This window comes from Pongo pygmaeus, chromosome 20 (genome assembly GCF_028885625.2).
Source record: "Pongo pygmaeus isolate AG05252 chromosome 20, NHGRI_mPonPyg2-v2.0_pri, whole genome shotgun sequence".
Taxonomy (NCBI): Eukaryota; Metazoa; Chordata; class Mammalia; order Primates; family Hominidae; genus Pongo; species Pongo pygmaeus.
In genome coordinates, this window is record NC_072393.2 from 12,176,098 (window position 1) to 12,203,660 (window position 27,563).

General features: G+C 43.6%; 1 protein-coding gene across 2 annotated transcripts; it reads left to right on the forward strand.

The window, feature by feature from the left end:
• Positions 1-494: 494 nt before the first annotated feature.
• Positions 495-24,259, forward strand: LOC129020132 (zinc finger protein 700). 2 transcript variants are annotated; one of them, XM_054464053.2, is made up of 4 exons: positions 495-716; positions 20,675-20,801; positions 21,008-21,068; positions 21,766-24,259. In XM_054464053.2, the coding sequence occupies exons 1-4, from the start codon at positions 654-656 to the stop codon at positions 23,741-23,743; spliced, it is 2,229 nt and encodes a 742-aa protein (XP_054320028.1). In that variant the 5' UTR covers positions 495-653; the 3' UTR covers positions 23,744-24,259. The 2 variants fall into 2 exon arrangements, with proteins under 2 accessions (XP_054320028.1, XP_054320026.2); XM_054464051.2 differs by lacking the exon at positions 495-716 and adding an exon at positions 2,041-2,142.
• The last annotated feature ends 3,304 nt before the right edge of the window (positions 24,260-27,563 follow it).

The following is a 27,563-nucleotide window of genomic DNA, read 5'->3' on the forward strand; positions in this document are numbered from 1 at the left end:
TCAGAAACAAAACCTGGTGAGAGTTTCCTGCTGGTGAAAATGAAGATCTGAAAGGAGGAAGCATTTTCACAAGGGGATGGGGGTGTGTGAGCAAGGCTTGGCCATGCCTCATCCCCAATTCCGGCTCGCTCGAGGACAGATGCCTCTCCTCCTGGTGCAGTCGTGCCTGGCCTGGTCTCGGTTCCCCTGCTGCTCTGAGGCCAGCAGATGGCTCCTATGGACACTGGTCTGAAATTCCCTGCACACTTCTGTGACCCCGTGCAGAACGAAGGAGCGGGGACAGTCCCTTGAGTGAGGATGACGCTAGTGTTCTCTTATATCAATAGCAAGTTTGGCTGAAATGCAAATATCCAATAACCAGAGTGCAGAAAGCAGCTCGCCCTTAGAGAAGCTGTGGCTAGAATCCATCAGTCTGGCTCTACGGGGCCTGATACCCGGGGCTTCATCTGTCACTCAGATGTGGGGGGCGGGACCTAGCATTTCATCCAATCAGAGGTGCTGGGGCGTGGCCCTGCCCACAGTTCATCCGGAAATGGAGGGGGTCGCTTTCCTCACCTTCCTAGCTGCGCGGGCGGCGGTTGGGAACCGGTCTGTCCAGCCCAAGAGGGACCTGGTTCCTGTACCCAGGCTTCTGTCGCTCTGTCGCCTGCGCTATGCCCTGCTGTAGTCACAGGAGCTGTAGAGAGGACCCCGGGACATCTGAAAGCCGGGAAATGGTGCGTGTGCGGGACCAGGTGTCGTGAGACGGGGGAGGGGCTGCCTGGAACAGGCGGGAACCGGCTGTGGCGGGACCCGGGCCTCCCTGTGGGCGACTCCAGGGTCTGGGACCGAGTCCTCCTTGAGCAACTCGGCCCTTGGTCCCCTTGGCCGCTGGATGGGGCTGGGCCGGCAGCCAGGACCCGGGCGTCCTGTCGCGTCCCTGCCCGGCGACTGCGGCCCCGGCCCCGGCCCCGGAGCCCTCTCTGGGCAGTTCCGCTCCCGCAGCTCCGCGTCTCCCCAGATTGTGCGGAAGCAACGGGAGGGTCATGGGGGCATCCTGACTCGGGTGTGGGGTGCGTGCGTGGGAGGAGCAGTGGTCTGTGAGGCCCCCAGTCCCCACTTTCTCCTGTTAAAAATTAAACTGAGGTACGTTAACGATTAAAGAGTTCATTTGAGCAAACAGCGATTCACGAATGAGAAACACCCCGTCCTGGCTTGTGGTTTGTCAACGGAAAAAGCCAAACTATGTAAAATAAAGTTTATTCAGAGCCGAATAGGAGAGACCTTGGCCGACGGAAACACAACCCCAAGCAGCCTGGAGTAAGTGGTCCCGAGGCGGCTCAAGACAGTTTGGTTTTATTCATTTCAGAGAGACAGGAATTGCAGAGAAAATCATGAATCAGTGCCTGAAAGGTGTTAAGTTCCATTGGCAGAAAGGGCGGGACCTGTGGAAGGGGGGTTAGAAGGCACAGGTGGTTGAGGGATTCTGTAGGTGGCAGTTGGTTGAGAGTGTTGAATCTTTGTCTAAAGTTTGGAGGAGGTAGGAAGGAATGCTGAAGGAAGGGGGTCTGTTATCTGCCACTTGATTCCATCCCAGCCAAAAAACAGACCTGTTTCTGGAGATTTTATGAATTCTGAGGCGTGACTTTACTTTTGCCTTGCGTGGCCTTAGGTCTTGTTTGTAAGTTAGTATCTTCTTGCCACAAGGAGTCTGTTTTTCCATTCTGATGATATCTATTTTTACATGAATGTGTGGGAGAGGGTATAAGGAGACCTGTCTCACCTCCCATCCTGTCATACAGAGGCACTCAATTTTCAGGGTTTTTTGGGGGTCTCCTTGGCCAAGAGCCGGTCACTTCACTTAGCTGGGAAGGTACTTTGTTTTTGTTTTTGTTTTTGTTTGAGATGGAGTGCAATGGCCTGATCTCGGCTCACTGCAACCTCCGCCTTCCGGGTTCAAGTGATTCTCCTGCCTCAGCCTCCTGAGTAGCTGGGATTACAGGCATGCACCACTATGCCCTCCTAATTTTTGTATTTTTAGTAGAGATGAGGTTTCACCATGTTGGCCGGGCTGGTCTCGAACTCCTGACCTCAAGTGATCCACCCACCTCAGCCTCCCAAAGTGCTGGGATTACAGATGTGAGCCATCTCGCCAGGCCAGAGGTATGTTTTTATTTTTAGTCTACCAGTTTAGGGGTAGGCTTTTATAAGTTACGTGAGGAGACAAACCAGATAAATGCTTGATTGGTTGCAGAGATGCAGTTGCCTTATTTGGACTTGTCACTCCAAAATAATCGAAAGGTCAGGATTTCAGTTTGAAGAGTTTATTCAAGTGGAAAGATAGCAATGGCCCGTTTGGGAAAAACACAGACTCTGGGGAAATGGACTCAGTACTCCAAAATTGGAAGTTAAGTTCTTGCTTGTATTACTGGGAAATGAGGTCCTGATTAGACCCCAGGAGAGTTCTTGAATCTCACACAGGAACGAATTCAAGACGAGTCACAAAGTGCAGTGAGAAGAGAGTTTATTGAAAGCTACTGTGGGCCAGCATGATGGCTTAGGCCTGTAATCCAAGCACTTTGGGAGGCCAAGGTGGGAGGATCACTTGAGGTCCGGAGTTCGAGACCAGCCTGGGCAACATAGTGAAACCCCATCTCTTCCAAAACTAGCAAAAATTAGCCGGGTGTGGTGGCCTGCACCTGTAGTCCCAGGTACTCAGGAGGCTGAGGTGAGAGAATCACTTGAACCCCGGAGGCAGAGGTTGCAGCCCAGCCGAGAATGCACCACTGCACTCCAGTGTGAGTAACAGAGTGAGACCCCATCTCAAAAAACAAAACAAACAAGAAAGAGTTCAAGACCAACCTGACCAACACAGCGAGACTCTTTCTCTATTTAGAGAAAAGGAAAAAGAAAAGAAAAAGCTTCTCTGTTTCAGAGTAGGGCATCCTCATACAGCAAGTGGAGGAACGCACTAAGTTTTTCTTACGTAGGGATCTTGTCTATGTAAAGACTAAACTAAGCTGTGCCTACCTGCATGTGGGCTGACAGCATCACAAAATTTATTACTCTGTTGATTTAAAGAAAACTATCCTTTACATTTTAGCACCCAAGTGCATTAAAACAACTGTAATTATCTTGAAAGCACATATTGTTATGGGTATTGGGACATCGGGACATTCTGTCGTTGTAGGAGTGTAAGGATACTTGCAGGCATCTTCAGGCTGTTTTCTTCATGGGAAACTTTATGATCACGGGTTGTGACTGGCAAGGAATGTTTCTTGTTAGTCTCAAGATGGAGTTAAACTTAAATTGGTGTTACTCTGGCTCCCTTAGGCACCTGCTTCCCTAACACTTATATAGGCAAAAGGCAAATAAATGTAACAGGATTACATTTTCCATAGAAGGCTGATGTATGAGATACAACAATTTAATTTTTTTTTTTTTTTTGAGACAATGTCTTGCTCTGTGACCCAGCGATGATGGCTTACTGCAGCCTTGACCTCCCCTGCTCAAGCACCTCAGCCTCCCAAGTAGCTGAGACTACAGTTGCCCACCAGCACACCTGGGTAATTTTTTATTTTTTACAGAGGTTAGGTCTCGTTATGTTGCCCAGGCTGGTCTCTGGCTCCTGGCCTCAAACAGTCCTGCTTCCTTGGCCTCCAAACGTGCTGGGATTACAGATCCAGATAATCAGCCACTGCACCTGGCTAACAACTTAATTCGTAATGGTTTACTTTTTTCTCCCAGAGCTTGTTTTCTTTCTAGCTGGTTTTTGTTTCCTTTTCAATTTAAAAGAGTGAATTTAACATTCTAGCTGAAGACAATCTGATAGCCATGAAATCTTTGTGTGAGAAAGTGGTCTCTGTAGTCTACTACAGAGATCAGTAGTGAAGAGGGGTCTGGCAGGATGGCTCACACCTGTAACCCCAGCACTTTGGGAGGCCAAGGCAGGTGGATGGCTTGATCTCACGAGTTCAGGACCAGCCTGGGCAACATATTGAGACCCCATCTCATTTGTGAAAAATCATATTAATATAAGTTAAAAAAAATAGTGAAGAGGGAAAAGGTCTTTCCTGTTTCCCTTCAGTCATTTACAACATTTTACAAAACACTACAGGTAAGAAAGAAGGTGAATCTGTAATCAGGGAATGGAGGATTCCAGCTAGCTATGTGAAAGCTGTGTGTCAGGTGACTCAACTCCATGATCACATTGCTTCAAGATAATTTAGAGATCTACCAGCTTAAATTTTTGAATTACTTTGTTGTTTTTGTTGTTTGTTTTGAGATAGGGTCTTACTCTGTCACCCAGGCTGGAGTGCAGGCGCGATCTCAGCTCACTGCAGCCTCCGCCTCCTGAGTTCAAGTAATTCTCCTGCCTCAGCCTCCCAGGTAGCTGGGATTACAGGCATGTGCTGCCACACTCAGCTGATTTTTGTATTTTTAGTAAAGACAGGGTTTTACCACGCTGGCCAGGCTAGTCTCAAACTCCTGTCCTCAAGTGATCCACCCACCTTGGCCTCGCAAAGTGGTGGGATTACGGGTGTGAACCACTGCGCCCAGCCTGACTTACTTGTTCAAACAGCCTATGTAGGTAGAAAATTTCTAGGTATGTAATTACAAGGTAGGTAAATTGTGCCTGGTTAAGCATGAATTTTATTTCCCTATAAATTAGTAATTTCCAAGAGTTGTATTTAAATTTGATTTCAGGGTCCTTAGGTAGGACCTTAGGACACTACACACAGTTCGGTCTCATTGCTTCTTATTTAAATTTTTCCACGCTTTTCCAGGGCAACTGGTTTCCCCTTACATTTTTCAAATATATGGGATGCCGGATCTCAAATCCTCCACCCTCATACCACAGCCTAACTCTTCAAGGGCTTGCAGTAAAATCTGTTTCTGAACATTTAACATGACAAGAAAGCAGAGAATAACCACTAGACATTTTCCTGAAAAATCCTTTCTGCTTCTCCTCCTTTTATCTTTTCTAGACACAGACACCTTATCAGGACGTCTTTGGGATGAGGTTCCTTTCTGGAAACTTTGCAGGGTGATATGTCTTCAGTACACACTCCTATCTTTTCCAGATTTTGAGTTTTAGAACTGCCTGTAGCTGACCCAAGACCCCCACAATTGCCATGTCTCTTGGAGGGTCTAGTGGGTATCTGTGCCTAGGGGAGTGGGGCCTCCCAAGGGAGCAGCTGAATGACTAGTGGTGGAGGAGATGCCTGGTATACTTTTCATCTAGATACCCAGTTCGTGGGTGCTCAGCTTCTCTCTCCCAACTTCAGTTTCCATTAATTGGAGACACATGGCTGATCAGCTAATCGGATGTTGCTACTGAGGAAAAACAGAAATGGTTATTGTCCTTTGGATTGTCTCAACTGTGAAGAGAGAAATATCCCAAAAGACGAGGAAAGACCACCCCAACAGGGTTGTATTTAGCTGTCCTACAGGGAGGTGGTCACCAAAATGCAGTTGTGTAACAAATATATGTGAGTTGACCACATGGAGGAACTGGGAGGAGGTGGAGAACTGGCAACTCTGCTGAGTTTGAGTAAAGTTTTCTTCTGTTATGAGAATGTTAAATCCATAATCAAAATGCATGCTAAGGTAACATATCAATATAAGAACTCACTATAACCGGCAACTCTAGAATTAATTAAATTATTGTATATGGAGATGATGGGTAGTAGATTATTCTCCTGTAGATAACCATTTGTCCCTGCTTTTTCTGTTAAGTGTTCACCACTTGTATCATTGGCTGAAATACCTGGTTTGTCATAGTTTCACATTACCTTAAATAGATGCCCAGACTGGGTGCAGTGGCTCACACCTGTAATACCAGCACTTTGGGAGGCTGAGACTGGCATATCACCTGAGGTCAGGAGTTTGAGACCAGCCTGACCAATATGGTGAAACTCCATGTCTATTAAAATTCAAAATTAGCCAAGCATAGTGGTGCATGGCTGTAATCCTAGCTACTGGGGAGGCTGAGGCAGGAGAATCACTTGAACCTGGGAGGTGGAGTTTGCGGTGAGCCGAGATTGTGCCATTGCTCTCTAGCCAGGGCAACAAGAGCAAAATTCCGTCTAAAAAAAAAAAACAACAACAACATAGATGCCCTCGTTTCACAGTTTGCTGTTTTCCATTGGTCTGTCTTTCCATCTCTCTGTTAATACCATTTTCTCTTAATTAGTATAGAGTACAAAGCTGCAGTGTGTAGTAGGGATAGTGCCTCTCTATCTTAGTCATCTTGGGCTGCTATATCAAATTACCATAGACTGGGTGACTTAAAGAATAAACATTTATTTCTGGCAGTTCTTGAGGTCATGAAGTCCATCTTCAGAGAGCTGGCAGATCTAGTGTCCAGCAGGGGCCCACTTCCTGGTTTGCAGATGATCGTCTTCTTGTGGTTTCTTCACATGACAGAAGAGAGGAAGCCGGCTCTCCTGTGTTTTCTTATAAGAGCACCAATCTCATTCAGAAAGGATTTACTCCTATGCTCTCATCTAATCCTAATTACTTCCTAGAGATGTCAACTTCTAATACTATATTGGGGGTAGGTTATTAGTGTATGATTTTTTTGGATTGATGCAAATATTCATGCCATAACACCTCCCAACAATATTCTATAGAGGATCTTGTCTATTTTTAGTCATTGTCTTCTATTTCAGTTTTTAGAAGTACCTTTTTCTTAATTTTAGTGAGGGAAACAAACTTCCTTGTAAATTTCATAAAATATAACTGTAGGCATATTTCAGAGAGGTTACATCATAGTGATACTTAATCTCCTTTTAAGGACACATGGCATTTTTCCATTTATTGCATTTTATATTGATGTTTTTCAGTATAAACTTTTTGCATAATAATCATTTTTTATCCTTCTTGAGACTTTTTTGGACTTGAAGAACATTAGTTTTAAAATTAGTGGCCAGGCACGGTGGCTCACGCCTGTAATCCCAGCACTTTGGGAGGTCAATGCATGCAGATAGCCTGAGTTCAGGAGTTCAAGATCACCCTGACGAGCATGGAGAAACCCCATCTCTACTAAAAACACAAAATTAGCCAGGCGTGGTGGCAGAGGCCTGTAATCCCAGCTACTCAGGAGGCTGAGGCAGGAGAATCGCTTGAACCTGGGAGGCGGAGGTTGCAGTGAGCCAAGATCCCAAGATCATGCCATTGCACTCCAGCCCAGGCAACAAGAGTGAAACTTTGTCTCAAAAAAAAAAAAGAAATTAGTCCAGCCTGGGCAACATGGCAAACCTTGTCTATACAAAAACTTACCTGGTCATGGTGATGTGTGCCTGTAGACCCAGCTACTCAGGAGACTGAGGTGGAAGGATCTGTTGAGCCTAGGAGTTCAAGGCTGCAGTGAGCTATGATTGCACCACTACACTCCAGCCTGGGTAACAGAACGAGACCCTGTTTCAAGAAAAAAGAAAAGAAAACAAACAAAAAAATTAGTTTCAATATGCTATGCTGTTGTTGCTGATAATTAAAATTCACTGAGATTTATTTCTGTATAGAGTGTGCATTCTAGAAACTAAAAGTATTACATATGCACAAAATACATAAAAGAATTGCACAATGAATCCAAATATTGATGGAGTCAGTACTGTGAACGATAACTGCCTTACTTTTTTTTATACTTCCCCAACCTGGGTACCCATCCACATCAGTATATTTTATTTTTGCACGTTTTTTATGCAAATGATAACCAATGTGTGGTTTGTTTTTTTTTTTTTTTTTTTTTTGAGACAGAGTGTTGCTGTGTCGCCCAGGCTGGAGTGCAGTGGCGTGATCTCGGCTCACTGCAAGCTCTGTCTCCCGGGTTCATGCCATTCTCCTGTCTCAGCCTCCCAAGTAGCTGGGACTACAGGCGCCCGCCACCCCGTCCGGCTAATTTTTTGTATTTTTAGTAGAGACGGGGTTTCACCCTGTTAGACAGGATGGTCTCTATATCCTGACCTCGTGATCCGCCCGCCTCGGCCTCCCAAAGTGCTGGGATTACAGGCGTGAGCCACTGCGCCCAGCTAATATGTGATATTTTATATTGGATTTTATTTAAACTCAGTTATGAACCTTACATGGAATGATAGTTAATTCACTTTCTTATTTAGTTGATTTTATTATTTAGAACAGTGGTTGTTTACCCAAAACATTGAGTAGATAATCCAGAGTTCCCACATTTTTCTTCCAAGCTCATAGTTCCCCCTATTTTAAACATCTTGACTGGCCAGGTGCTGTGCCTCATACCTGTAATTCTACCACTTAGAGAGGCTGAAACAGGAGGATAGCTTGGCCTCAGGAGTTGGAGGCCAGCCTAGGCAACATAGCAAGACCCTGTTTCAAAAAAAAAAAAAAAATGTTTTAAACCAAGGAAACCATATTGACTGTGTGTAGTGTATCCTATAATAGATGCAAGAATATATTACATGTGAACACGATGAAAATTGAAGAAGCCAATATTATTATTACCTAAAGTCCATCTTTTACATGAAACTTCACTCTTTGTGTTCTGTGGTTTAAGACAACTACGTGTGTCATGTATCCACCATCACAGTCTTATACAGAAGCGTTTCACGGGCCTCAAAATCCCCTGTGCTCTTCCCAATCATAGCTCTCCCATCCCTCTTCTGCCACCCCTATTTATCCCTGGCAACAAATGATAATGTTCCTGCCTCGGTTTTGCATTTTCCAGAATATTAAATATTTGGAATGATGCTGTAAGTGGCCATTTCAGACTTGCTTCCTCGATGTAAAAATATGCATTGAAGGTCTCTCGATACCTTTGTTGCTTGACAACTCATGTATTTTTTATTTTTATTTATTTATCTAAAAAAAATTTTGTTTTTGAATGGTGTGGTCCCAGGAGGCGGAGCTTGCAGTGAGCTGAGATCACGCCACTGCACTCTAGCCTGGGCGACGGAGCAAGACTCCATCTCAAAAAAAAAAAAAAAAATTTGTTTTTGTTTTGTTAGAGACAGGGTCTCAAACACCCCAGCTCAGGTGATCCTCCCACCTCAGCTTCCCAAAGTGCTGGGATTCCACTTGTGAGCCATCATGTCCGGCCACTCATTTTCTTTCATCACTGAGTAACATTACATTGGATGGGTGTTACCATAGTTTGTTTCTTTATTCACCTGAAACAATGAAAGGCTCATCTTGAGCCTGGTGTGATGCCTCATCCCTGAATTCCCAGCTACATGGGAGACGGAGGTGAGAAGATTGCTTGAGGCCAGGAGTTAGAGAACAGCCTGGTAGATACAGTGTGAGACCTCATCTATTTTTTTTTAAAAAAAGACTCACCTTGTTTGAGTCTAGTTTTTGGCAGTTATGAGTAAGCCTGCTAAAAATGTTTGTGGGAGGACTTTTGTGTGGACGTCAGTTTTCAGTTCATTTGGGTCAATATTGTAGGATTGAGACTACTGAATCAGGAAGACCATGCTTATTTTCTTCAGACCTCCGCAGACTGTCTTGCAAATTGGCTGTAGAATTTTCCATTCACATCGATAGTGAATGAGTGTTCACTGTCATTGGCATTAGGAAGTGTCAGTGTTTTGGATTTTAGCTACTCCACCAGGTATTTGCTGCTGCCTCATTGTTTTCTTTTTTCTTTGGTTTTTTTTTTTTTTTTTTTTTTTTTGAGATGCAGTTTTGCTTTTGTTTCCCAGGCTGGAGTGCAATGGCGCAATCTCAGCTCACTGCAACCTCTGCCTCCCAGGTTCAAACGATTCTTCTGACTCAGCCTCAGGAGTATCTGGGATTACAGGCATGCGCTGCCTCTCCTGACCAATTTTTGTATTATTAGTAGAGATGAGGTTTTACCATGTTGGCCAGGCAGGTCTCAAACTCCTGACCTCAGGTCATCCACCTGCCTCGGCTTCCCAATGTGGTGGATTACAGGCGTGAGCCACTGCGCCCAGCCTGTTTTCATTTCGCTCTTTAATGACACGTAATATAGAGCATCCTGTCATATGTTTGTTTGCCATAATTACAGTCTTTGGCCGGGCGCAGTGGCTCACGCCTGTAATCCCAGCACTTTGGGAGGATGAGGCGGGCGGATCACGAGGTCAGGAGATCAAGACCATCCTGGCTAACATGGTGAAACCCCGTCTCTACTAAAAATAGAAAAAATTAGCCAGGCGTGGTGGCAGGCACCTATGGTCCCAGCTACTGGGAGGCTGAGGCAGGAGAATGTTATGAACCCAGGAGGCAGAGCTTGCAGTGGGCCGAGATCTCACCACTGCACTCCAGCCTGGGGGCGACAGAGCGAGACTCCGTCTTAAAAAAAAAAAAAAAATTACAGTCTTTGTGGGGAGGTATACTTGGAAAGATCTTGTTTTTTTTTTTTTTTTTTGAGACTGTGTCTGGCTCAGTCTGGAGTGCAGTGGTGTAATCTCGGCTCACTGCAACATCTGCCTCCCAGGTTCAAGTGATTCATCTGCCTCAGCCTCTAGAGTAGGTGGGATTATAGGCTTACGCCACCAGGCCCAGCTAATTTTTGTATTTTTAGTTGAGACTGGGTTTCACCATGTTAGGCTGGTCTTGAACTCCTGACCTCGACGATCCACCCACCTCAGCCTCCCAAAGTGTTGGGATTATAGGCGTGAGCCACCGTGCCTGGTTTTTGCTTCTTTTTTGATTGGTTGGTTTTTTTCTTATAGAATTTTAGAACTTCTTCATACCTTTTGGATACCAGTCCATCACCAGATAGGTGTTCTGCAAATATTTTGTCCCAGTCTGTCACCTTTTTATTCTGTTAACAAAGTCACTTCCAAAACAGACAGTTTTACTTTGTTTTGTTTTTTAATTATAGTTTAAGTTCTAGGGTACATGTGCACAACGTGCAGGTTTGATACATAGGTATAACATGTGCCATGTTGGTTTGTTGCACCCATCAACTTGTCATTTACATTTGGTATTTCTCCTAATGCTATCCTTCTCCCAGCCCTCCACCCCCTGACAGGCCCCGGTATGTGATGTCCCCTGCCCTGTGTCCAAGTGGTCTCATTGTTCAGTTCCCACCTATGAGTGAGAATATGCGGTGTTTGGTTTTCTGTTCTTGTGATAGCCTGCTGAGAATGATGGTTTCCAGCTTCATCCATGTCCCTGCAAAGGACATGAACTCATCCTTTTTTATGGCTGCATAGTATTCCATGGTGTGTATGTGCCACATTTTCTTAATCCAGTCTATCATTGATGGACATTTGGGTTGGTTCCAAGTCTTTGCTATTGTGAATAGTGAATATTGCTTTATAGTAGCATGATTTATAATCCTTTGGGTATATACCGAGTACTGGGATTGCTGGGTCAAATGGTATTTCTAGTTCTAGATCCTTGAGGAATCGCCACACTGTCTTCCACAATGGTTGAACTAGTTTACAGTCCCACCAACAGTGTAAAAGTGTTCCTGTTTGTTTCTCCACATCCTCTCCAGCACATGTTGTTTCCTGACTTTTTAATGATTGCCATTCTAACTGGTGTGAGATGGTATCTGATTGTGGTTTTGATTTGCATTTCTCTGATGACCAGTGTTGATGAGCATTTTTCCATGTGTCTGTTGGCGGCATAGATGTCTTCTTTTGAGAAATGTCTGCTCATGTCCTTTGCCCACTTTTTGATGGGGTTGTTTGATTTTTTTCTTGGAAGGTTGTTTGAGTTCCTTGTATATTCTGGATATTAGTCGTTTGTTGGATGGGTAGATTGCAAAAATTTTCTCCCATTCTGTAAGTTGCCTGTTCACTCTGATGGTAGTTTCTTTTGCTGTGCAGAAGCTCTTTAGTTTAATTAGATCCCATTTGTCAATTTTGGCTTCTGTTGCCATTGCTTTTGGTGTTTTAGTTATGAAGTCCTTGCCCATGCCTATGTCCTGAATGGTATTGCCTAGGTTTTCTTCTAGGGTTTTTATGGTTTTAGGTCTAATATTTAAGTCTTTAATCCATCTTGAATTAATTTTTGTATAAGGTGTAAGGAAGGGATCCAGTTTCAGCTTTCTACATATGGCTAGCCAGTTTTCCCAGCACCATTTATTAAATAGGGAATCGTTTCCCCATTTCTTATTTTTATCAGGTTTGTCAAAGATCAGATGGTTGTAGATGTGTGGTGTTATTTCTGAGGCCTCTGTTATGTTCCATTGGTCTGTATATCTGTTTTGGTCCCAGTACTGACAGTTTTACTTTGAAGTCCAATTTATCGATTTTCTCATTAACAGATCATGCTTTTTGTGTTGTGTGTGAAACCTTATTGCCAAATCCAAGGTTGTCTTGATTTTCACAAGTGTTACGTTCTAGAAGTTGTGAGTTTTGCATTTTCCATTTAAGTAAATGATTCATTAGGAGGTAGTTTTGTAAAAGGTGAAGTTCTGTATCTAATTCATTTCTTTGCATTTGCTAATCCAGGTGTTTCAGTACCATTTGTTGTGTGCCACCATGTCTAATTATTTATTTATTTTATTATAGAGATGGGGTCTCCCTATGTTGTCCAGGCTGGTCTCGAACTGCTGGGCTCAAATGACCTGTCTGCCTTGGCCTCTGGTTTTGAATTTTTAATACATGTCTTTATAGTAGATTTTTCTTTTTTTTTTTTTTTTTTTGAGACGGAGTCTCACTCTGTCACCCAGGCTGAAGTGCAGTGGCGCCATCTCGGCTCACTGCAACTTCCACCTCCTGGGTTCAAGCCATTTTCCTGCCTCAGCCTCCCGAGTAACTGAGACTGCAGGTGCCTACCACCACGCTCGGCTAATTTTTTGTATTTTTAGTAGAGACGGGGTTTCACCATGTTAGCCAGGATGATCTCGATCTCCTGACCCCGTGATCCGTCTGCCTCAGCCTCCCAAAGTGCTAGGATTACAGGTGTGAGCCACTGCACCTGGCCTATAGATTTTTCTGTGTTCCTTGTGCCTCTCTGTCATCTTATGGAATCTTCTCTTGTATAGTTCGTTGAGTGTTTTTAATCATGAGGAGATATTAACCCATTTATGCTGGAGATTGCAATTTTTTGAATTGAAGATGTGTGAAAAATCAGACTTTGGCGATAACCTTGAACAGTAGGATATAAATAACTCCCACATGCTTAGCGTTCCAAAAATGGAACACTACTCATAAATGGGCTAAGGCTTGTCAGATGCCTTTTCTGCCTCTATTTATTCATTCTTGTCGTTTTTTGTTTGTTTGTTTGTTTGGAGGCGAAGTCTCACTCTGTCATCCAGGCTGGAGTGCAGTGGTGTGATCTCGGCTCACTGCAACCTCCATCTCCCAGGTTCAAATGATTCTCCTGCCTCAGCTTCCCAAGTGACAGGGACTACAGGTACACACCACCACACCTGGCTGATTTCTTTTTTAATATTATATTTTAAGTTCTAGGGTACATGTGCACAATGTGCAGATTTGTTACACATGTATACATGTGACATGTTGGTGTGCTGCACCCATTAACTCGTTATTTACATTAGGTATATCTTCTTATGCTATCCCTCTCCCTTCCCCCCACCCCACGACAGGCCCCAGTGTGTGATGTTCCCCTCCCTGGGTCCAAGTGTTCTCATTGTTCAATTCCCGCCTATGAGTGAGAATATGTGGTGTTTGGTTTTCTGTCCTTGAGATAGTTTGCTCAGAATGATGGTTTCCAGCTTCATCCATGTCCCTACAAAGGACATGAGCTTATCCTTTTTTATGGCTGCATAGTATTCCATGTATATATGTGCCACATTTTCTTAATCTAGTCTATCATTGACAGACATTTGGGTTGGTTCCAAGTCTTTGCTATTGTGAATAGTGCTGCAATAAACATACATGTGCATGTGTCTTTATAGCAGCATGATTTATAATCCTTTGGGTATATACCCAGTAATGGGATGGCTGGGTCAAATGGTATTTCTAGTTCTAGATCCTTGAGGAATCGCCACACTGTCTTCCACAATGGTTGAACTAGTTTACAGTCCCACCAACAGTGTAAAAGTGTTCCTATTTCTCCACATCATCTCCAGCACATGTTGTTTCCTGACTTTTTAGTGATCGCCATTCTAACTGGCGTGAGATGGTATCTCATTGTGGTTTTGATTTGCATTTCTCTGATGGCTAGTGATGATGAGCATTTTTTCATGTGTCTGTTGGCTGCATAAATGTCTTCTTTTGAGAAGTGTCTGTTCATATCCTTTGCCCACTTTTTGATGGGGTTGTTTGATTTTTTCTTGTAAGTTTGTTTAAGTTCTTTGTAGATTCTGGATAGTAGCCCTTTGTCAGATGGGTAGATTGTAAAAATTTTCTCCCATTCTGTAAGTTGCGTGTTCACTCTGATGGTAGTTTCTTTTGCTGTGCAGAAGCTCTTTAGTTTAATTAGATCCCATTTGTCAATTTTGGCTTCTGTTGCCATTGCTTTTGGTGTTTTAGTTATGAAGTCCTTGCCCATGCCTATGTCCTGAATGGTATTGCCTAGGTTTTCTTCTAGGGTTTTTATGGTTTTAGGTCTAACATTTAAGTCTTTAATCCATCTTGAATTAATTTTTGTGTATGGTGTAAGGAAGGGATCCAGTTTCAGCTTTCTACATATGGCTAGCCAGTTTTCCCAGCACCATTTATTAAATAGGGAATCATTTCCCCATTTCTTGTTTTTATCAGGTTTGTCAAAGATCAGATGGTTGTAGATGTGTGGTATTATTTCTGAGGGCTCTGTTCTTTTCCATTGGTCTATATCTCTGTTTTGGTACCAGTACCACGCTGTTGTGCTTGGCTAATTTTTGTATTTTTAGTAGAGATGGAGTTCCACCATGTTGGCCAGGCAGGTCTCAAACTGCTGACCTCCATAATTGCACCTGCCTTGGCCTCCCAAAGTACTGGAATTATAGGCATGAGTCACCACGCCTGGCTGCTACCATGATTTATTATCATTACTTATTGGAAAACAAAACTTAAAACTTATCAGCTTAAGGAATTTTACATGTACACTTGAGATAGTTTGACAAATCTACATAAGTTCTGTAAGATGAATTCTATTGTATTTTGCTTATTGCAGTTATCCTGAGGTTTCATGCATGTTGTAGTATGTAACAAGATGTTATTTTCTTTTTTTTTTTTTTTCGAGACAGCAGGCTGGAGTTCAGTGGTGCAGTCTCGGCTCACTGCAACCTCTGCCTTTCAGGTTCAAGCAATTCTCCTGCCTCAGCCTCCTGAGTAGCTGGGATTACAGGCATGTGCCACCATGCCTGGCTAATTCTGTATTTTTAGTAGAGACGAGGTTTCTCCGTGTTGGTCAGACTGGTCTCCAGCTCCAACCTCAGGTGATCGACCCGCCTCGGCCTCCAAAAGTGCCGGGCTTACAGGCATGAGCCACAGTGCCTGGCCAAGATGTTACTTTCTAAGTATAAATAATATCTCATCGTATGTATATACTTACCACATTTTGTTTATGCATTCAGCCATCAGTGGATATGTGGGTGGCTGCATTGCTCATTACTGCCACCCCAGGAAGGTTGTATAGTGGTTGAATCTGTGCTTATTACACCCTGGTATCTCTTAGGAGTTTCTTGTTTGCCCTCTTGTGTACTTAGGGTGCCAGGTTTTGCTTAGGAATGTCCCCTTTCCTTTGCCCTTCTTACCAGCATCTATCTAACTACATTCTGACAGGATAACTGCAAAGTGAATGATTCCTAGCATCATAATGGATGTTTATTTCTAGTTAGGTGTCTCCCCTCCTCTCTGCTTATATCTAGCATGCCTGTTTTGGGTGGTCCCTGGGGGTGTGGGCTTTCTCCTGGACTTCCCCTCCTGCTCTTGACTAGCTATCTGCCTTCTCTAACAATGTCATCAAAGATTACACTTTGAGAACAGGCATTTTCAAGGAAACACAGCCTCAGGACTGCTAATGTTAACATTTTTCTGCATATTAATTCATAGGACTCTGTTATGACAGGTGCTACAGACCCACAGTCCAAAGAGACATTAAGGACAGCCCAGGCAGCTCACTTTTCTCCCTGGATTTGTGGCAGGACAAGCTGCAGACAAAACCTCTCAGACACTGGGTTAGAGAAGGAAGTGGCTTTATTCTGCCGGGAGCATCAGCAGACTTGCATCTTAAAAACTGAGCTCCCCGAGAGAGAGAAATTCCTGTCCCTTTTAAAGACTTACAAGGAGGTCCATGTGAAAGGATCGTGATCAATTAAACAAGGATGGGGTGTGTAACTGGGGCTGCATGCATCGGTAACAGGACAGAGCAGAACAGAAAAGAGACTTTCACAATGCTTTCTCATACAATGTCTGGAATCTATAGATAATACAAGTGGTTAGGTCAGGGGTTGATTTTTAACTACCAGGCCTGGGGTGTGGCACCAGACTGTCTATTGATCTCATTTCTGCCTTCTTTTAACTTTTGCTTCGTCTTTCTTTTTCTGAGGTATGAGACAATAAGAGAGGTGGTCTCCTTCCTTATTCCCCCCTTTGAGAATCTCACTTATTAATGGGGGTTCTCACTTTCATCCTTACTACCTAGGTCTTCCTGTAAGACAGATCAGTAGTGGTTAATGTAATACACTTGTGCTGAAACATTTTGGTGGACCAAGGTAGTGACAAAGCTTCTCATTATTTGAAGGAGCACAGGTAGCAAGCAGGGGAGTAACAAGCAGGTTTCTATTATTATTTCTATTATAAGTGTTTTAAATCCTCCTAGTGCTGGAAACCATTTTCCAAATACAGATTTAGGATTAAACCCATGCCAAACCTGTACAGGCACATGTGCCAACTTTGTTATGTCCTTAACTATATTTTTGACTACTTGCCCTTGATTATTTATATGCAGACAGCAATTGGTTAGGTTAAATTCTCCATAGACCCCTCCTTTAGCTGCTAGCAAGTAGTCTAGGGGCCAATCTATTTTGATAGATAGCATTTTTCATCTGGGTTTCTTACCAGGCTAAAACAGTTAAAGCTCTGCCAGTTTTATTAGTGATTATTTCTAAGATAGCTTGTAACTATATGATCCGGTTGAGCATGTAAATGGGGGTTTCTTTTTTTTCTGTTTTAGCTATTTTTTTTTACTTCTATTACCTAGAAAAGAACTAGCTTTTTAATCTTATTTCAAAGACTGTGATCATGGGAGGCTCAGATGGGTTATAGTACACATCAGGTCAGGCATTTCCTCGGTTACGCACTTTGTACTGAGTGGTGTTACACAGGCAAGTTCCTTTTAAAGTTCCTAGGCATTCATAATAACTAGAAAACAGAAAGATTGTTTTAACTTGTTGCCCTACCTCAGTAACCTGATGAATACACTGGGAACAATCTTCCATGTGGGGAAAATCAGTTGATGTCCTTATTCTACAAGTCCAAATTTTAAGGAGAATGAGTCCCATGATGAGTTTCCTCATGCTTTGGCCGCACATAGACCAGTCAGCTTCCAGGTGTGACAGGAGCAGGGCTTGTCGTCTTTTTCAGAGTCACTTTGCAGGGGTTTTCCAGGCTTGGTCCTGCCTCCCAGGAGCCGCAGGTTTTACACGACTGTGGTGGATCCAGGCCAGGATTCCCTCTACCTTCATGGTGGTGTGAGTGGTCTGGGTTCCCTTCCACCATGGGCACAAGGGGACTACGTTCCAGTCCTTGATCCACACTCGATTACCTGGGAAGAAAGGGTGAACTGGGGAGAATAAGCTAATGGGGCATTTCTCGTTTACCCAGGCTGAGATTGTTCATGTAGTTTTTCGTAAGGCCTGTAGCTGTCGCTGTAACTTAATTTCACCTAATTCTCAGGGAGTGCCTGGAAGTCCCCATAGTGTGGGAGGAGGGCTATGATATAATATTTCATAAGGGGAATATCCTGTTTTTCTAGAAGGGGTAAATTTAATCTTAAATAGTACCATAGGGAGAGCTTGTACACACTTTAATCCTGTTTCTTGACACACTTTCCCTAAACTATTTTTGATAGTCCGATTCATCCACTCTACCTTTCCGGAACTCTGAGGTTGGTAGGCGGCATGCAGTATCCATGTGATCCCCAATACCTTTGCTGTCTTCTGTACCAAGTCAGCCACAAATGCTGGCCCGTTATCTGAGCCGATTCGTAAGGGCAGTTCAAACCTAGGAATAAGATCTTGAAGAAGCACACGGGTTACTTCACCAGCTTTCTCAGTTCGCGTTGGATAAGCTTCCACCCACCCAGAGTATGTACACACAAGAACTAGTAAATACTTGTTATCTTCACATTTTGGCATTTCTGTGAAGTCTACCTGCAGATCTTCAAAGGGGGCTGCTCCATAAGCTTGTATGCTGGGTGGGACGGTTGGACTCTGCCTTGCATTGTGTTGTTGGCAGGTAATACATCGCTGTGCCACTGTTTTGGCAAGGGCTGATAAATGTGAGATGTAGAAGTACCGGCTTAACAACTTTTCAAGTGACTCCTGGCCTAGATGGGTGGTTTTATGCACAGCCAGTATGACTGTGGCTCCCAGCAGCTGTGGCACAGCTACTCTCCCATCCGGTAACCAGATCCATCCTTCTTCCATCACCTGTCCTCCCTCTGCCTGGAGAAAGTCCTTTTCTTCTTTAGAATAAGTGGGTACAAGGTAGGCCACTGGCCTTGGCCAGCGCCCTACAGTCTGGGTTAGAACTCTGACTGCCATCTTTTTCTTTTTCTGACACAGTGTAAAAGGCTTTGTCAGATCAGGTAGCCCCAGGGCTGGGACTGACATAAGTTTTTCCTTTAACTCATGAAAGGCTCACTGTTGTTGGGATTTCCATTCAAAAGGTTCCCAGCACCCCCCTTTGTGACCCCATATAGAGGTTTGGCCAGTACTGCAAAGTTTGGGATCCACAGTCTGCAGAACCCTACTGTTCCTAAGAATTCTCTCACCTGCCTTCTGGTTTTAGGTTGCAGTAGGCTGCAGATGACTTGCTTTCTTTCTGAGCTTGATTGACCAAGCACAAGTCCTGTACTGGCCTGTAGTTCTTGGTTCCTGGCTTGGGAACAGGCAGGAGGGTAGTGTTCCATGGAGACTGACAAAGGACTATAATTCCAAAGGCTCTCAGGTGCTTGAGATGGACCTGGATTCCTTCAAGAGCTTCTCTGGGGAACCGGGTACTGTTTTTGCCTCACCGGCTGGGCCCCAGGCTTAATTTCTATAGGTATGGGGGTTTGGTTGACTGCCAGCCCTGGAGGGTTGTCTTCTGCCCACAACTTTGACCACCGCTTAGCCAGAGCTGGTCTTATCTCTTGACCTGGCTCGGTTAAGAAAAGTCTTCATTCCTCCTCCTGGGGGACCGTAAGGGCCGTGATGACTCCCTTTCCAGGTGACTTTAGCTGTAAAAGAGCTGTGCTTTGTAAAAGAGATGGTGGCTCTCAGCTTGCTAAGCAAGTCCCTTCCCAGCAAGGGCAAGGAGCAGTCGGGCATGTACAAGAACTGATGAATTACTTCATGTCCCCCTACAGTATAAGTCGAGGGCAAGCAGAAAGCTTGTTTTGCCGAGACTCCTGTGGCTTCGATTATATCAATGGTCTTTTTGGATAAGGGGGTGACCGGAGTGGTTACTACTGAATGTTCAGCACCAGTATCAACAAGAAACTCAACGTCCTTGTCCCTGACTGTCGTCCTGACCATGGGCTTGTTAGGGGCACCTGAGCCCGGTCCCCCTTAGTCCAGTAACCCTTCTGCCAGATTAAACAAGGCCCTTTCGTCCTTGCCTGAGACCTCTGGCTTGGAGCCATTTTGTTTCTTCTTTAACTGGGGGCATTTGTCTTTCCAGTCTTAGGTCGTAAATGACCTGCCAAGGGAGGGGTTTCTCCCACAGCTTCACATTCTCTCTTGTCTGCTCTGGGTGGTCTAGGGGTGTATCTGTCCGGAGGAGGCACAGGTGCTGTGGGCTCAGGAGTGGGGAGTCTCTCTTCTAGGTAAGGGCGGGGGGCATTGCTGTGCTATTTCCTGCCATGGGTCCTCTGACATTGGGTCAGATAGAACTTTAGGGGCTGACTTCCCTTGGCAGGTGGGGAGAGATCCCTCATTGGCTATCTGTCCCTTTGCCACTAACACTGCTGCTGCCTGTCCTCTCAACCACTGGAGGGGGCGTCTAAAACCAGCTGTAAGTAAGTGTCTATGTACGGGAACTTGTCTGGATGCCCTGGCTTACAGGTAATCTTGTGCCATACCTTTGAAATAAGGGACCTATCCAGGCTTCCTTCTGATGGCCAACCCACCTCTAATGCTGGCCAGTCTGTCTCACACAAAGTTCTAAGTTTTCCTGGTGTTATAGTAGCTCCATAGTCTCCCTTAAATCCCTTTTTGAAATTTTTTTTAACAAAGTTCCTAGTGGGGTAGGCTTACTTTGTGTCTGACCCATTTTTCTTTTGAGACAAGACAACACTCACACTACAAGAGGGAAATGGTAAAGGTCACTCACGCGTGGCAGTACATGCCTGTAATCCCAGCTACTTGGGAGGCTGAGGCAGGAGAATCGCTTGAACCCTGGTGGTGAGCCAATATTACGCCATTGTACTCCAGCCTGGGCAACAAGAGCGAAACTCTGTCTCAAAAAAAAAAAAAAAAATTGATTTATGGAAGAAAGTAAGTATAGATGGAGAGAAAGGGATCTGATGACCAAAGCAGGGAATAAATGTTTGGAGTCCATGGCATCGTGAGAACTTCTTGGGAATAGGGTCTAGGACTCCAGTGCTGTCACTCTCACCCATCTTCCTCTACACATGTGAGATGTTTCAGGACCCAGTGGCCTTTGAGGATGTGGCTGTGAACTTCACCCAGGAAGAGTGGACATTGCTGGATATTTCCCAGAAGAATCTCTTCAGGGAAGTGATGCTGGAAACTTTCTGGAACCTGACCTCTATAGGTAAGGATGACAATATTCCTTCCCTCAGTGCATTAGCAAACCAGTGTTTCTAGCTCATGAATGCTGTTGAGTGATTTTGAACATAGACAGGAAATGCTTTGATGAATAAATGAGGCATGGCTGCAGTAAATCATGGGCATAGAATCTAATAATTTTTTCACGATTTTATACTGCTTCAGGACTATTTTTCTGTGTCTGTATTTTAGGAAAAAAATGGAAAGACCAGAACATTGAATATGAGTACCAAAACCCCAGAAGAAGCTTCAGGTAATTTGCACTTCCAAGAGAAAGCAGTGTCTCTCTGCACAATCTTAGAATATGAGAATATGTTGAAGAGAAGTAAAACAAAGAACTAAATCCAGCATCAAATTCATTTCTTCTTAGAATATTTTCTCAAAAAACATATATTTAAATGTGACTGAGGCTGAGGGCTCACTCCTGTAATCCCAATCCTTTGAGAAGTGGAGATAGGAGGATAGCTTGAGGCCAGCAGTTCAAGAACAGCCTGTGCAACATATTGAGACCACATATCAACAACAGCAAAAAATTAGCTGGGCATTGTGGTATGCATCGGTAGTCCCAGCTACTCAGGAGGTGAAGGCAGGAGGATCACTCGAGACTTCAGGAGTTAAAGGCTGCAGTAAGCTGTGATGATATCACTGCACTCCAGCATGGGCAACAGGGCAAGAACCGGACTCAAAAGAAAAATGACATACAGCATTTAGTAATTGTAAAATAGTTTACATGGGAATAGTATTAAGAAGCCCTTTATGAATATTTTTTTAAACAATAGGTATGGCTGGGTCATCTTGTAGAACATGTCCAGTCACCTTCAAACGATTCAGACAGGGCAGAAAGCCTACACTTCAATGGACAGTGTTAAAAATGCAAGTGCAATACTTGTTGATTAATATAGAAGTACTTATAAACAAACCCTTCATAATGTGCTTCTCATGTTTTACAGGAGTCTCATAGAAGAGAAAGTCAATGAAATTAAAGACAACAGTCATTGTGGAGAAACTTTTACCCAGGTTCCAGATGACAGACTGAACTTCCAGGAGAAGAAAGCTTCTCCTGAAGTAAAATCATGTGACAGCTTTGTGTGTGCAGAAGTTGGCGTAGGTAACTCATCTTTTAATATGAACATCAGAGGTGACACTGGACACAAGGCATATGAGTATCAGGAATATGGACCAAAGCCATATAAGTGTCAACAACCTAAAAATAAGAAAGCGTTCAGGTATCGCCACTCCATTAGAACACAAGAAAGGGATCACACTGGAGAGAAACCCTATGCTTGTAAAGTCTGTGGAAAAACCTTTATTTTCCATTCAAGCATTCGAAGACACATGGTAATGCACAGTGGGGATGGAACTTATAAATGTAAATTTTGTGGGAAAGCCTTCCATTCTTTCAGTTTATATCTTATCCATGAAAGAACTCACACTGGAGAGAAACCATATGAATGTAAACAATGTGGTAAATCCTTTAGTTATTCTGCTACCCTTCAAATACATGAAAGAACTCACACTGGGGAGAAGCCCTATGAATGTAGCAAATGTGATAAAGCATTTCATAGTTCCAGTTCCTATCATAGACATGAAAGGAGTCACATGGGAGAGAAGCCTTATCAATGCAAAGAATGTGGAAAAGCATTTGCATATACCAGTTCTGTTCGTAGACATGAAAGGACCCACTCTGGGAAAAAACCGTATGAATGTAAGCAATATGGGGAAGGCTTATCCTATCTTATAAGTTTTCAAACATACATAAGAATGAACTCTGGAGAAAGACCTTATAAATGTAAGATATGTGGGAAAGGCTTTTATTCTGCCAAGTCATTTCAAACACATGAAAAAACTCACACTGGAGAGAAACGCTATAAATGCAAGCAATGTGGTAAAGCCTTCAATCTTTCCAGTTCCTTTCGATATCATGAAAGGATTCACACTGGAGAGAAACCCTATGAGTGTAAGCAGTGTGGGAAAGCCTTCAGATCTGCCTCACAGCTTCGAGTGCACGGTGGGACTCACACTGGAGAGAAACCCTATGAATGTAAGGAATGTGGGAAAGCCTTCAGATCTACCTCACACCTTCGAGTGCATGGTAGGACTCATACTGGAGAGAAACCCTATGAATGTAAGGAATGTGGGAAAGCCTTCAGATATGTGAAGCACCTTCAAATTCATGAAAGGACAGAAAAACACATAAGAATGCCCTCTGGAGAAAGACCTTATAAATGTAATATATGTGAGAAAGGCTTTTATTCTGCCAAGTCATTTCAAACACATGGAAAAACTCACACTGGAGAGAAACCCTATGAATGCAACCAATGTGGTAAAGCCTTCAGATGTTGCAATTCCCTTCGATATCATCAAAGGACTCACACTGGAGAGAAACCCTATGAGTGTAAGCAATGTGGGAAAGCCTTCAGATCTGCCTCACACCTTCGAATGCATGAAAGGACTCACACTGGAGAGAAACCCTATGAGTGTAAGCAATGTGGGAAAGCCTTCAGTTGTGCCTCAAACCTTCGAAAGCACGGTAGGACTCACACTGGAGAGAAACCCTATGAGTGTAAGCAATGTGGGAAAGCCTTCAGATCTGCCTCAAACCTTCAGATGCATGAAAGGACTCACACTGGAGAGAAACCCTATGAATGTAAGGAATGTGAAAAAACGTTCTGTAAATTCTCTTCTTTTCAAATACATGAAAGGAAGCACAGAGGAGAGAAGCCCTATGAATGTAAGCATTGTGGGAATGGATTCACATCTGCCAAGATTCTTCAAATACATGCGAGAACACACGTTGGAGAGAAACACTATGAATGTAAGGAATGCGGAAAAGCATTCAATTATTTTTCTTCCTTGCATATACACGCAAGGACTCATATGGGAGAGAAGCCATATGAATGTAAGGATTGTGGGAAAGCATTCAGCTAGCCTGGTTCCTTTTGTGGACATGAATAGACTCACACTGGAAGGAAACGCTATGAATGCAAGCAATGTAGCAAAGCTTTCACATTTTCCAGTTCTTTTCGATATCATGAAAGGACTCACACTGGGGAGAAACCCTATCAATGTAAGCAGTGTGGGAAAGCCTTCATTTCTTTTACTTCTTTTCAGCGTCATGAAAGGACTCACACAGGAGAGAAACCCTATGAGTGTATTCTAGTTCTCTTCGATATCATGAAAGGACTTACACTGGAGTGAAACCCTATGAATGTAAGCAATGTGGGAAAGCCTTCAGATGTGCCTCGCACCTTCAATGGCATGGAAGCGTTCACACTTGGGAGAAACTCTATGAATGCAAGCAGTATGGGAAAGCCTTCAGATCTGCCAAGATTCTTTGAGTACAGATAATTAATGTAAACAATTAACTTTATCATAACTGTATACTAACGTTATTCTTTTTAAATAAGAAGCTATAATAAAATATCCCATTGGTTTTACGTATTAGATCAAGCTTATAATGTTACATTGTTATTATTTGGACATTGTGAGTCAGTATTACCATGTGGATAAAATGCCAGGCATCTTTTTCCTCATGGAAAGTTTACTTTTCGCACCGGGTGCAGTGGCTCACGCCTGTAATCCCAGCACTTTGGGAGGCCGAGGCAGGCGGATCACAAGGTGAAGAGATCAAGACCATTCTGACCAACATGGTGAAACCCTGTCTCTACTAAAAATACAAAAATGAGCTGGGCATGGTGGCATGCACCGGTAGTCCCAGCTTTGGGAGGCTGAGGCAGGAGAATCGCTTGAACCTGGGAGGCGGAGGTTGCAGGGAGCAGAGATCACACCACTGCACTCCAGCCTGGCAACAGAGCAAGACTTCGTCTCCAAAAAAAAAAAAAAGAAATTTTACTTTTCATGCTTATGTACTTATTTTTTATCTCAATCCTAATTTTGCTGGTTTTTTTTTTTTTTTTTTTGATAGTCTCATTCTGTCGCCCAGGATAGAGTGCAGTGGCGCAATCTCAGCTCACTGCCACCTCCGCCTCCTAGGTTCAAGCGATTCTCCTGCTTCAGCCTCCTGAGTAGCTGGGACTACAGGCATGCCCCACCTCGCCCAGCTAGTATGTGTATTTTTTAGTAGAGACAGGATTTCACCATATTAGCCAGACTGGTCTCAAACTCTGGACCTTGTGATCTGCCCACCTCAGCTTCCTAAAGTGCTAGGATTACAGACATGAGCTACTGGGCCCGGCTTCAACCCTAATTTTTCATTCACTCATTATACCAAAAGTTATCTCATATACCTCTGAGTGCCTTCTTCCCCAAAACCACCAGTGCCATACCTGCTGTCAGCAAGGGTGTAATATACTGTAGTGGTAAATATGACCACAAGTCATAAATGACTGTGGGATGTATGAGAATTACAAGTCACATTAGTAAGAAGAGAAAAATTTTGGTCATGTTTATGATTTGAAATATGTTTTCTTTTATCACATTTAGAAATATAGTTATAAAATGTTCTCTCTTTTTGTCCTGATCCATCATGGTCACTGAGGAGCATCATCTCATATGCCCGATGTGTGACTTGTGTCTCTCCAATGGTAAAAGACTTGGCCTTGGCCGGACACTGTGGCTCACGCCTGTAATCCCAGCACATTGGGAGGCTGAGGCAGGCAGATCACCTGAGGTCAATACTTTGAGACCAGCCTGACCAATATGATGAAACCCCGTCTCTACTAAAAATACAAAAACTAGCCAGGCATGGTTGCATGCTCCTGTAATCCTAGCTAGTCAGGAGGCTGAGACAGGAGAATCGCTTGAATCCGGGGGGAGGGCAGAGGTTGCAGTGAGCCAAGATGGCACCATTGCACTCCTGCATGGGCAACAGGAGTGAAACTCCGTCTCAAAAAAAAAGACTTGGCCTTGTGATGAGGGGAGGTCAGCTCTAGACTCTTGGACTGGTTTTTGCCTTACTTATTCTCTAAAGACTAAAATATTTCCTAAAATGTATGGACACTGTTTACTAGAAATTACCTTAGTTAAAACATACAAATTCATTTATGCCTTATAAAGCTATATTTTTTCAAATTGCTTTACTAAGTCATAGGAAGCTAATACCGTTGTGTAAATTGTCTGAATACAAGCCTTTCTTTCTCTGATAATGTGCTGTTGATGCTAACTTGTCAACAGCCCGCTTATCTCAGCAGTGTAAAATTAACGGCAACATGGAAAAGTAACTTTTATATATTATGCAATGGCATAGAACAATTCAGTCACTTCCCTTAAGGTACCAATGAAGCTGCTCTTCAGAAACCCTTATTTAAAAAACACTGAAGTCAAAATCCAGGCACCAAAGGATGCAGCATCAATCATTGACCAAACCCTATCTGTGTGTCGAGATGACATACCCAGTCCCAGATAATGTATCCACATCAGTGAAGGGTGGAGTCATTGATTGTCAGATCACACAAAGTGACTCACAGCAGGGAAGACAGGGCAGTGGCAGAGATAGGGGCACCTGATCAGGTGCAGTGACTCAACACCTGTAATCCCAGCATTTTGGGAGGCTGAGGCGGGTGGATAACTTGAGGTCAGGAGTTCAAGACCAGCCTGGCCAACATGGTGAAACCCCATCTCTAGTAAAAATACAAAAATTAGCTGGGCATCATGGTGTGTGCCTGTAATCCCAGCTACTCAGGAGGCTGAGACAGGAGAATCGCTTGAGCCTGGGAGGCGGATGTTACACTGAACTGAGATCATGCCATTGCACTCTCTAGCCTGATCAACAGAGCGAGACTCCATCACAAAAAAAAAAAAAAAAAAAAAATTAAAAAAGAGTTGGGTGCACCTGGATCTAACCCCTGTCTCATCCTTCTGCCTTGAAGGCCAAATGCACCCTGATACTTTTCACCAAAGAGTAGAAACACCACCATTCACTTGACCCCAAATGGGACTTTCCACAGGATGCAAGCACAGTGTTGGAATAGCCAAAGACAGTAACAATAGAAGTGCAGGGTGAGGGTGATGAACAGGACACACTGGAGAGCCTGACATTGGCCTAGACTATGGGGGTGTCTTGATCCTTCACAAAGAGCCCAAGGAGCAACCCAGAGACACTGGAGCACAGGCCCAAAGGGTGTTCATATGCCAGGAAGGCCACTAATTTTGGAAGGCAGTGATGTTGGTGCCTGTTGGAGTCCTGATCCTTTATAACATATGCTTTTCTGCATCTGGTTAGACAAGGAAATCTGCAATTTTTGACTTTCAGCATTCAGAAATAAGTTATTTTAGCAATCCACACACTCGTGGTTTATTCTGAACTCACTTGAGACAAACAGCTACAGATAGGGAATATCATGAGTATTTCCAAGACTAAAACTCTTCACGAAGTCAGTGGGACCCTCTCATGGCTACAGATAGGGAATATCATGAGTATTTCCAAGACTAAAACTCTTCATGAAGTCAGTGGGACCCTCTCATGGGAGGGTTTTAAGACCCACAGTCAAAAAGGTGGGGAAACATTGAGTGGAAAGAGGGCAGCAGAAGGTCAGGGGCCTTCCCCAGAGGCCTAACACACCCAACATTACCCTGGATGAAAACAAATACATACCATAACACCACAGTCTCTTCAATGTATAACAGAGAAAATGAAATGTATTCAAAGGTAAGCTTTCAGAATTCCACTTTACACAATAAGGTTTTAATATTACTCTATGTGTTGATGTTAAGGAATTATTAAATATGAACAGCATTTTCTGGTTATATATGGAAAATACCTTGATTTATGAGGTATGAAAATGCTCAT